Source organism: Bufo gargarizans, unplaced genomic scaffold, assembly GCF_014858855.1.
Source record: "Bufo gargarizans isolate SCDJY-AF-19 unplaced genomic scaffold, ASM1485885v1 original_scaffold_1209_pilon, whole genome shotgun sequence".
Lineage (NCBI taxonomy): Eukaryota > Metazoa > Chordata > Amphibia > Anura > Bufonidae > Bufo > Bufo gargarizans.
In genome coordinates this window covers 29,955-42,609 of record NW_025334274.1, presented here as the reverse complement: position 1 = coordinate 42,609, position 12,655 = coordinate 29,955, and the positions used below count along the sequence as shown (strand labels likewise).

Below are 12,655 nucleotides of genomic sequence, written 5' to 3'. Positions count from 1 at the left end.
CATTCAGCCTTGCCAGTTGCCGCAGACTTTCAGCAGGTCCATTCAGCAGCTTTCAGCCTGAGCCAGGTCAGGTAAGAGTTACTATCTGGCCTTGGTATGTTCTGTATATTATTATATGTGAGCTGGCCTGGTATAAGTTATACATCTTCTGGTATATTAAGATGTATAACTTATACCAGCTGTACATATATACCCATATAAGGAGATACCTAGGTTATATCATCAGCGTGGTCCACTATATCGCTATATACAAGAAGATGTTATACCAAATATCATCCTCTTGTATATAGTATTATACAGTATATAATATATATATATATATATATATACACACACACACACACACACACACATAGATTTGCATGCGGCGGGGGCGGCGGCAGGTTGGGGGGGGGGCGTCAACGGGGAGGGGCCCCATGGATCAGTTTCGCACCGGGGCCCCATGGATTGTGTGTACGCCACTGGCTGCCGCAGTGCTGTTGTAATTAATTCATCCTAAATCACTGGTTGCTACGGCTGCCCCGCTTGGCGTGTAGCAACCAGTGACGTCACCATGTCCCGCTCTCTCTGCGGCTCCGACTCCACCCCCACCTCCTCCTCCTCCAGCTGCCGCCGCGGTTCTTGCAGCAGAGAGAGCCAGCGCAGCAGCATCGATTCGTACAGGGCAGGCAGTGAGTCACTCACCGTCACCTACCAGTACCGCGGCAGTGGCACAGACCAAGACCTCCTCCTCCTCTGAGTCCTCCTGACCTCAACTCCCGCTAGTAAGTCCGGGCTAAGACAACAGTAATGAAGGTGACACAGGGAACAGAGGGGACGCTAATAAAGGTGACACACATGGAACTGAGAGGACATTGATGAAGGAGACAGAGACACCTGAGGGGACACTAATAAAGGAGACACACAGAGAACTGAGGGGACACTAATAAAGGGGACACACAGAGAACTGAGGGGACACTAATAAAGGAGACACACAGAGAACTAAGGGGACACTAATAAAGGAGACACACAGAGAACTGAGGGGACACTAATAAAGGGGACACACAGAGAACTGAGGGGACACTAATAAAGGGGACACACAGAGAACTGAGGGGACACTAATAAAGGAGACACACAGAGAACTAAGGGGACACTAATAAAGGAGACACACAGAGAACTGAGGGGACACTAAACAGGGTGAATTTGTTTTAAATCAAATCAAATTTAAATTCAAATACCAAGCATGACAATGCAGGGCACAATCACAAATTACTGAACAATGCACAGGCAGTTATGTTTATAGCAATCTCAAGCATAACTTCGATGCAATGAACTTGCCAGCGTAAGTACAAAGTACGCCGCTGTCACTAAGTGACTTAATTTTTTAAAAAAAGTATCAAAAATCATATTTTTTGGGGAGTGGACATGGGTGCGGGGGGGCCGGGGCGGGTGTCCCTGAATGGCAGTTTGGAAATGTGGTCACCCTACCTGTGTGTCGGACATCCACCGATCAGATATTTATTACCTGTCCTAAGGATAGGTCATCAGTATTAAAATCTCAGAAAACCCCTTTAATTTAGAGATCTGGGGTCTAAATTAATATTGCAGTATGGATTTTTCATTTAGTTTGGGGTCTGATGTTTAGAATCTGAATTCATTTGGGGGTCTTGCAGCATTACAGTTGCATCATTTAAATCTGGAACATTACAGTCTGCAGATGTGTTAATGCTAGTATGAGGAAACCACTTTTGTAAAATAATTTATTGGTAGGGGTCGAGAGATAAGATATTTTTCCAGAGGTTCCCTGAGGCCAAAAAGTCTGGGAAACCCTGTCCGTTCTGAAACTGGAATCAGCAGGACCATCCAGGAATGTGAAACTCCTATCCCAACAGAATTGATCTATCACTATCAGGAAGACAATATCATGTGCACAGGAACACGAGTTACACGATCTTCCTTCTTGTGACACAAATGACAAAAACTGTGAAAAAGACATGTTGGTGGCATTATAGTGGTTGGTACTAGACAATATGTGGCTGGTATTTAGGCCACTGGGAATAAAAAAAACATTGTAGTCTTCAAGATGTAAGACTGGAAGAACTTCTATAGGCCCACAAACCAGGCTGAAGTTACTTTTAGTCATTAGACATTTGTTGGAGGAGATCCTGCAAACCAGCCCAATGTTGGCTTGTTGACATCTGCTGAGACATTTAGCAGCTTTTTACCTCCATAGAATATATAGAATTGCTTGACTGAGCCAAAAGTCCCTGTTAATGAGGGATCCAGGTATCTCAAATGTTGGTCAAGATCCACTGAGGTTTGTTTACACCTTTGTGGCCTTGTTATATGGATACTTCTGAACCTCCACTTTCCACCATTGCCATGAAATACAGACCTGTAGGCACTCTATGGCCCACCGTATGGTGCCTCCATGAGGCACTGTATTCTTCCCATAAATCAATTTCTTGGAGCAAATAACCAAAGGAAGATGCCTCAATTTTTTCTTGCAAACTTTCATGTAATCTTTGAGACCTAGACTTCCTTGTTCCACCGTATAAAACTGGTGACATGTGGACTTCTTTGGACACCATATTATGGATCCATACGAGCATACTGTACGTGTATTTTTTGTCCGTTAGCTGACAAACACTATGATAGCAGTCTTCAAACAGAAATGACCGGAAAAATCTAAAAGGGGTTGTCCAGCCTATGACAGGTGTTTTCTTTTTAATGGGGCACAGGTTAGGAGTGGACCATTGTGGTTGTCAGCTCTTAGGCCAGACAATCCCATTAAGCCCCATCTGCTGCATCCAATGATTTTATTATCTTGGAAATAAACATTTTATTTTAAGATGAAACGCCTGCAGAGCCATTAATAATGACTAATATGTGTTTGTGTACCTACTGGTAACCACAGAGCAGAATTTTCACATATACAGTCAGGTCCATAAATATTGGGACACCGACACAATTCTAACATTTTTGACTCTATACACCACCACAATGGATTTGAAATAAAACAAACAAGATGTGCTTTAACTGCAGACTGTCAGTTTTAATTTGAGGGTATTTACATCCAAATCAGGTGAACGGTGCAGGAATTACAGCAGTTTGCATCTGTGCCTCCCTCTTGTTAAGGGACCAAAAGTAATGGGACAGAATAATAATTATAAATCAAACTTTCACTTTTTAATACTTGGTTGCAAATACTTTGCAGTCAATTACAGCCTGAAGTCTGGAATGCATAGACATCACCAGATGCTGGGTTTCATCACTGGTGATGCTCTGCCAGGCCTCTACTGCAACTTCTGCAACTTCTTCAGTTCCTGCTTGTTCTTGGGGCATTTTGCGTTCAGTTTTGTCTTCAGCAAGTGAAATGCATGCTCAATCGGATTCAGGTCCGGTGATTGACTTGGCCATTGCATAACATTCCACTGCTTTCCCTTAAAAAACTCTTTGGTTGCTTTTGCAGTATGCTTTGGGTCATTGTCCATCTGCACTGTGAAGAGCCGTCCAATGAGTTCTGCAGCATTTGGCTGAATATGAGCAGATAATATTGCCCGAAACACTTCAGAATTCATCCTGCTGCTTTTGTCAGCAGTCACATCATCAATAAATACAAGAGAACCAGTTCCATTGGCAGCCATACATGCCCCCGCCATGACACTACCACCACCATGCTTCACTGATGAGGTGGTATGCTTAGGATAATGAGCAGTTTCTTTCCTTCTCCATACTCTTCTCTTCCCATCACTCTGGTACAAGTTGATCTTGGTCTCCTCTGTCCATAGGATGTTGTTCCAGAACTATGAAGGCTTTTTTAGATGTTGTTTGGCAAACTCTAATCTGGCCTTCCTGTTTCTGAGGCTCACCAATGGTTTACATCTTGTGGTGAACCCTCTGCATTCACTCTGGTGAAGTCTTCTCTTGATTGTTGACTTTGACACACATATACCTACCTCCTGGAGAGTGTTCTTGATCTGGCCAACTGTTGTGAAGGGTGTTTTCTTCACCAGGGAAAGAATTCTTCGGTCATCCACCACAGTTGTTTTCCGTGGTCTTCCGGGTCTTTTGGTGTTGCTGAGATCACTGGTGCGTTCCTTCTTTTTAAGAATGTTCCAAACGGTTGTTTTGGCCACGCCTAATGTTTTTGCTATCTCTCAGATTTTTTTTTTCAGCCTAATGATGGCTTGCTTCACTGATAGTGACAACTCTTTAGATCTCATCTTGAGAGTTGACAGCAACAGATTCCAAATGCAAATAGCAGACTTGAAATGAACTCTGGACCTTTTATCTGCTCATTGTAATTGGGATAACGAGGGAATAACACACACCTGGCCATGGAACAGCTGAGAAGCCAATTGTCCCATTACTTTTGGGTCCTTAACAAGTGGGAGGCACATATGCAAACGGTTATAATTCCTGCACCGTTCACCTGATTTGGATGTAAATACCCTCAACTTAAAGCTGACAGTCTGCAGGTAAAGCACATCTTGTTCGTTTCATTTCAAATCCATTGTGGTGGTGTATAGAGCCAAAAATGTTTGAATTGTCTCAATGTCCCAATATTTATGGACCTGACTGTATGTGTCTGCATACAGTGCAAATAAAGAAAACACACAGCAGACTACCATGTTTTTGAAGAGGAAAAATCGCCTCCTACAAGAAAACCTGCCATAACATATGTTTCTCCTCGCAGAATAAAATGTGCCTAACTGTCTGCCTTCTGTGCGGTCTCCCTCAAATCCTATTGTAATTCAATTACTACTTGCCACTTAAGCTGGCAAGGCCTTTTGCACGGCATATGAAGTCCCAAAGAGACAGTGCTAGGCTTCTTTCACACCTGTGGCCGGGCGTTGCGGCCGGCGGTTCGAGGAGACAATGCTGTGAATCGGCTGGATAACAACCGCGGATAACAACCGCACGCAGCGGTATTTGTCCAGCCGAGTCACGACTCCCAGCATATTTTCCAGATAGCAGCCAGGTCTCTGCCAGACCCCATTATAGTCAATGGGGTCGGCGGGAATTGTGGTACTGTCTGGCAATGCTGGATCCAGAGAGCTCCAGCAGGCTGGAAGTCCTGCTGACAGTGTGAAAGTAGCCCTACAGATCCATAGACTAGAACAACACCCGGTCGCCCTGCAGTAGGTCGTCTTTACAGAGGAAAGATGCTACATCCATTGTGAAATGGGGTGTCCCTGTAACTGCAGTGAATAGATTTCCTACTTACAGGGGAAGAGGTAACTGCTTTAAATACTTCCTTGGGAAGGACTGCTCTGACTTGTGGGGAAGTGTAGGAACTGCTGAGACTACAGGGAAAGTGGCCGCACTGCTGGGACTACTGGGGAAGTGGCGGCACTGCTGTGACTACTGGGGAAGTGGAGGCACTGCTGTGACTACTGGGGAAGTGGCGGCACTGCTGGGACTACTGGGGAAGTGGCGGCACTGCTGGGACTACTGGGGAAGTGGCGGCACTGCTGCTGGGACTACTGGGGAAGTGTCAGCACTGCTGTGACTACTGGGGAAGTGGCGGCACTGCTGGGACTACTGGGGAAGTGGCGGCACTGCTGGGACTACTGGGGAAGTGGCGGCACTGCTGGGACTACTGGGGAAGTGTCAGCACTGCTGTGACTACTGGGGAAGTGGCGGCACTGCTGGGACTACTGGGGAAATGGAGGCACTGTTGGGACTAATGGGGAAGTGGAGGCACTGCTGTTACTACTGGGGAAGTGGAGGCACTGCTGTTACTACTGGGGAAGTGGAGGCACTGCTGTTACTACTGGAGAAGTGGAGGCACTGCTGGGACTAATGGGGAAGTGGAGGCACTGCTGTGACTAATGGGGAAATGGAGGCACTGCTGGGACTAATGGGGAAGTGGAGGCACTGCTGGGACTAATGGGGAAGTGGAGGCACTGCTGTGACTAATGGGGAAATGGAGGCACTGCTGGGACTAATGGGGAAGGGGTTTTCCAGGATTTTAATATTGATGACCTATCCTCAGGATAGGTCATCAATATCAGATCGGCGGGGATACGACACCCTGCACCCCGCTGATCAGCTGTTTGAATAGAAGGCTGCGCTTGTGCGAGCGCTGCATTCCCTTCATTGTTTACCTGCTTGCTGTGAAAATGTGCACTTATAAGCCGTCCCATTCACATCTATGGGACGTCTCCTTCCTATACAAGTATATACTACGGAGCCGCCGCATAGAAGTGAAAGGGACGGCTTTTACTTACACTGCTCACCGTTGAGATGTTGACGGTGAGAAGATAAACAATGAAGGGAAAGCTGTGCTGGCACAAGCATACCCTTCTCTTCAAACTGCTGATAGGCGGGGGTGCCTGGTGTCGGTCCCCCACCTATCTGATATTGATGACCTATCCCGAGTATAGGTCATCAATATTAATATCCTGGAAAACCCCTTTAAGTTTGCTCTATTCTGACTACTGGGGGGCAGGTACAAAACTCTTGTATTGTAGGCTCACACATCGCTGTTTGCAGTGTGAACAGGGCCCCACAGTGAGTCTCTGTCCCTAACTTTTAAAACTTGCTCCTAAACCTGGCAAATATTTGTTCGGGTCTGCCATAGACACACTGGAGGAATTTACTAAGCCAGGCATGCTCAACCTGCGGCCCTCCAGCTGTTACAAAACTACAACTCCCATCATTCCCTGACAGCCTACAGCTATCATCCAACAGAAGGTCATTGTGGGAGTTGTAGTTTTACAACAGCTGGAGGGCCGCAGGTTGAGCATCTCTGTACTAAGCCATTTATACTGGTTTTCAGGCGTATACAAATTATACATTTTTGCAGAAGCCACACTTTGCACCAAAGTTTCCACTTTTTATTGTTTTGCTGACACTTTTTAAAAGAGAAAAGTGTGTGTGGTGCAGAGGCAGGCCACATGACAGAGGATTTACCACAATTTTGTGTGTTTGCGTGGGTTTCCTCCGGGTTCTCCGGTTTCCTCCCACACTCCAAAGACCTTATTGATAGGGACCTTAGATTGTGAGCCCCATTGGGGACAGTTGGATGCTAATGTCTGTAAAGTGCTGCGGAATATAGTAGCGCTATATAAGTGCATAGAATAAATAAATAAATAGATTTACATTTACTTTCCGGTGCTCTCACAATCAAAAGATCCCTAATAACAATATCCAATACAATGCCATCCTTCCTAAGCACACATCCATGGTTACTTACCTTAATTTTTCTATGGTGTTCTTCTTATTTGCAAAAATCCATCTAAATACAGTCCTTCTTTTGAGGTATAGGGTGAAGGCAGCAGCCGTTATACAGAAGATCGTCACCAGCACTCCAATCACTAAACCTCTGTGATCTGTGAAACAAATGGTGCATTGTCATGAATATACGATTTTCCAATGAATAAAGGGTAAAGACGGCCTGTGATATTCTGTGCAGATAAGGTAGCCGCACAAGTAAGGCTGTGTTCACATTACGGTTTCATATTCCGTTCTTCTGATCAGTCAGAAAAATAGTAAAAATAAAAAAAGTATCCTGTGAAAAACTAATCCTGAGCATCAGTTATGCACATTTGGCATCTGTCTGAGATCCTTGCTGCATGAAAAAAAAAAAAGTGCTGCATGCAGGATCGCAGACAGGAATGGCTCAAACGGATGCCAAGTGTGCATAACTGATGCTCAGGATTACGGATGAGCGAAACATCCGAAGTCGATTTGCATACTTTGTTCTAATACTCTACGGAGCAGGAGCTCCGTACAGTATTAGAATGTATTGGCTCGGATGAGCCGAAGTTATTACTTAATAACTTCAGAAATCAATTTCTACTGTAAAAAAACATTTCCCGAAGTCGGGTTCAGTTCCAAGTGGTATCTTGGAACCGAACCGGAGTCCAGGAAATGTTGTTTTTACAGTAGAAATTGATTTCCGAAGTTATTATGCGAAGTCTCGTAACTTCGGCTCATCGGAGCTAATGCATTCTAAGGGTACCTAACACTTGTGGCAATCCGGACGCAGACGGATGGCATTTGTAAGACGGATCCGTCTGACAAATGCATTGAAATACCAGATCCGTCTCTCCGGTGTCATCCGGAAAAACTGATCCGATATAAATTTTTTACAGATTTAAAGGTCTGCTCATGCGCGGACTGGAAGAACGGATCCTTCAATGCGGCAATTTGAATGCACTAATACATTTCAATGGAAATTAATGCCGGCATTCCGGCAAGTGTTGAGAATTTTTGGCCGGAGAGAAAAATACAGCATGCTGCGGTATTTTCTCCGGCCAAAAAACGTAAGAGGGACTGAACTGATGCATACTGAACGGAACGCTCTCCATTCAAAATGCATTAGGATAAAACTGATCAGTTATTTTCCGGTATAGAGCCCCTAGGACGGAACTCAATACCGGAAAAGAAAAACGCTAGTGTGAAAGTACCCTTCTACTGTATGGAGCTCCTGCTCCGTACAGTATTAGAATAAAGTATTATGCTTCATCCGAAGTCGATTCGCTCATCCCTACTCAGGATCTGTTTTTCACAGGATCCTGGTTTTTTTTTTATGACGGAAGCTGGAGATGATTGACTTATTCCAGCAGCAGATTTTGGGGGACTGTCTGGAAGCCTCTATAGAGATTAGATTGCTGTGGATCCTGTGGAAAGGTTGGGTCCATAAACAAAAATCTATTGTCTATTGTGTATGAAGAGTATAAACTAATGTACAAAAGGTAACGTACCTGAAACTCTTACAGGTCCACTGTCCACACTACCACCATAACCTGGCCTGTCACAATATGGAGGTGCCCATTCAGCTTCACAATGACAATTCTTCTTATTATTACAAACCTTGAACATAGCATCAAAAGTCAAGGTAATTATTTTTTACTATTAATACACACAGTATTTCAATGGCAGATATACAACATTTATCTTCATGCTGTTTTAAGGTGACCATATATTTTTAATATCTGTTGGTTTGGCCAACATCTATTCCTCCTGGCTCCCCCATACACCAGCCACCATCTTTGGATCATGTTCACTTGTACATATGGCATTTTGCTTGCTGTGTGGTATACATTGTTTTACTCAATTGGCCAAAGTTTATGCCAATCGGCAGTTCAGGGCCCATTAGTAGCTGGGTCACTGCATATGTTGTTGTGGTGCATTTATTAAGAAGTGTGCACCTCTTAATTTTGGTGCATCTTACTCTAATAGACTTCTTATTAAGACATGAGGGAACACTTTTAGTCCACGTTCACATCTCATTTCTGCTCTAGATTTATAATGTATGCCAGAAGACCTCCCAACATATTTGATCAACGTGTCCATACTGGCTTCATTTGCCGAATGAAGGCCTAAGAGTGTGCTTTTGGCCTACATATACCTGTTTCATGTCATATCCTGGTTAATGTTAATTATATACATCTGGAAGCTCCAGTGATGTCACTGCTCATGGACATTTATCACCAGAGCTTGTGCAGAGAGCTGTCTCTAGTGCCAGGCTAGCTCTTGCTGTCTCAAGAGTCACCACCTTTCCTTCAGGAACTCTCAGTCTGCTTGGTCTCATCCTCCCATCGTGTATATATCCTCCCATGCATTATTTCAGCACTACTTCATTGGTCTGCAACTTGTATGTGTCCAGTTATTGGGAAACTACAATCCTCAGAATCCCCTGACAGCCACAGTGCAACAAGCCGGTAGTGGCCCTGATAAGGTGTAGTGTCATGGTGTTTCTGGCACTAGATGATGAGATTCTGTGGCTGGTTATGTGGCTGAAATTATTATGACTTGGTGGTTATTCTAGGTGATGAGTGTCAGGCCTGTTTTCCCTCACTGGCAGCAGGGTCTGTAATCCTGAATTTTGCTGGTCATTCTTCTGAATGTATCTGCTGTAGCTTTTGGAAAAGCTATATCTCGATTCTGGTAATCTTCTCGGAGTAAGGGTCTCCTAGGAGAATGATATCAGTCTCTTAGAATAGGAGCTCATATATCAGCTTCCTATCTCCATTGTCTCAGCTTCTTATCTCCACACTGTCTAGTCGGGAATTCCTCCTTTCTGGCAGAAAGTAGGACCAGCCCACTCCTACCAAGAGGGGGGGGGGGGGGGGGGGAGAAGGGTGGTTAACCCTGTTCCTGCCAACCATACCTCTTCTGCTAGAGTACATGGCAGATCATAACAATACAATACTTATAAAGTATTTGCAGATACCCTGAGGTCTGGGCTATAGCAACAGACTTGGAGCTGGAATTCTACAACAGCTGGACAGGTACAGGGTGCAGATCATTGTGTTATCTAGATAAAATGTTGGTTGTATTCCACTATTATTCTGTGCACCATCCAGCTTTGTTACCTGGCACTGGACAAATTTGAATATTTCATCAACTTCTAAATTTTTGCCACCTTTAAATGAAAAAATTGTAATGCAACTTAGAATTGTTAATGAGAAATTGCTCATGAAAATTTGTCCAGCTTAAAATTTATTTCAAAACCCATATTTGGCAACTTCTTTTTTTTCTGAAGCAAATACCTAATTTGCTCTTTTGGGAGCCTGGACACGTCCTTATGAGAACATAAGTATCACAAGAGGCTCCTTACGTTTCATACATTGGTGGACACACCAGACCAGTGGTGGCGTACATATGGCATGGGTACCAGAAGTGGCACTCAGAGCCCTCTCTGTGGGCAACCGCACTCTGGAAAAAGTCTATGGTGCACCAATATGCCTTAGACTTTTCCTGCCATTCACTAGTGCAGGGCGCACTATGAACAGCACAGGCAGCGCACTGAATGTAGGCAGGGTATTATAGCTAAATGATAAAGTACATGGAAGATATCCTAAACTGGGCGGTAGTATTCAGGTTAAATTGCTGAGTTGGCGATAAATAAGTGAGTTTTGGGTTGCAGTTTGGGCACTCGGTCTGTAGAAGGTTCGCTATCACTGCCCTAGACTGTTAGTCACCACTAAAGGTACACGGATTCTTGGAGCAGGGTTGGATATATTATGGGACAAGGCTTTTAAAGGGCAATTCTGCTCTAATACAAACCCCTACGTTCTTGCGGTGGGGACTGAGCAATGTGTATGGTCTATGGTGATGAAGTCTCCACACATCTAGAAGTAGCACCTTGATGTTTTCATATAGAGATGATGGAAATGATTTACTGGGATCTAGATTTGCAGATTATTTGCATGACGAAAAACCAGTGGAGAAGAGAACCTAAAGGGGTTGTCTCTCACTTCAGCAAATGGTATTTATCGTGTAGAGAAAGTTAATTCAAGGCACTTACTAATGTATTGTGATTCTCCATATTGCTTCTTGCCTTTTTTTCTTCTCAATATACACTAGAATCTGCAGGAACTCTCCACACACATCCTTCCTGTAGCTTTCAGACTAAACTCCTTACTAATTAACCAGGCGACGGACCCAGTCCATCACCTGGTAACCTAACCTCAGTCTGCCACGTATTTATTATTATTTTTTTTTTCAATAATCCAATTTTTATTGAAAGTATTATAAAAGTATTATAAAAGAATACAGAGAAAGAAACAATGCCATGTACTGTAGGAAACATGTTAGGCCAAAGACAGGATCATGGGTCAGAAAAAGTTGCGAGTCCACCAAATAAAATAGAATAAATCACAACATGTAACTTAAGAAAATTGTATTAACTCTTTTGGTATTAGTTAATTGGTCGTTACATCTGTCACATTACATTCATCTAATATGGGAAGATGCTGTCTCTCACTACATTATAGAAATAGGGTTTTTGATTGACAACAGAATTGTGAATGCAGCTCTGGAGTATAAAACAGGCTGTTACTTCTAAACAGTACAAGATAAGTAATGTAAAATATGCCATTTGTTATGCTCTTTTGGATTGAGGTTACTTGGGCCCACCATCATTCTACACAGGGCACATTATCGATAAGGTCTAATAGGTGATACATGAAGCATCCTATAAGAAATAGACCCTATGGAGAAGTGATCGGCTCCAAGTCACCTCCAGATGAGATTGCTCTCTACAGACTATGGGTCCCACCCAGAGCCTCGGCTTCGACCTCTTGTACTCTGCGGGCTTGGTCTAGCCATATTTCATGTAGACTATGGGGCACATTTATAAGTCCGGTGTTTTAGACGCCAGTCTTGATAAGGCCCTGAGCTGGATCCGCCAGAGTTATCAAGAGACTCCGGCCTCTACATAACTTCGGCATATCCACAGCCACTTCTAAATGTAAGACGGCTTCCTTGCTGTCTTACGTTTAGACCATTTTCTATGCCTAAAACAGGTGTAAAAAATGGTGAATGAGACGGGCCTTCCTGCCCACCCCCTTTCCCGCCCATGCCATGCCCACTATTTTATGGGCGGGAAGGGGATAGTCCGGCAGTTACCATTTTCTATGCCTGTTTTAGGCATATTTCTGTTTAATAAATGACCCCCAATTTCCATACATAATGAATATTTACAGATATACTTGAAAGTAACATACGGCCATGGGATTGATATTTCCATGTGTTTGTTTTTTATGATTCCTAATCATGTCACATATAGAATCTCGTTAGCTTTTCAATATTTCCTATTACAATTTAGCTTAGCATTTATGCAAGAGGAATATCTAAAATATGTATTTCCACCACATATTTTACGTGCCACAATGAAAAATTTGCTTCAAAGTCAACCAAGACAGAGCTCTGTGTG

At 43.7% G+C, this 12,655-nt stretch overlaps 1 protein-coding gene across 1 annotated transcript in view; it reads right to left on the bottom strand.

The window, feature by feature from the left end:
- LOC122923115 (disintegrin and metalloproteinase domain-containing protein 12-like) overlaps positions 1-12,655 on the bottom strand; it is a gene marked incomplete at its 5' end in the record, with an annotated part of 69,064 nt that overhangs the window by 44,803 nt on the left and 11,606 nt on the right. The window contains 2 exons of the mRNA XM_044273841.1: positions 7,184-7,319; positions 8,697-8,805. Coding sequence (XP_044129776.1) covers positions 7,184-7,319; positions 8,697-8,805 — 245 coding nt within the window. The remainder of the gene's footprint in view (positions 1-7,183; positions 7,320-8,696; positions 8,806-12,655) is intronic.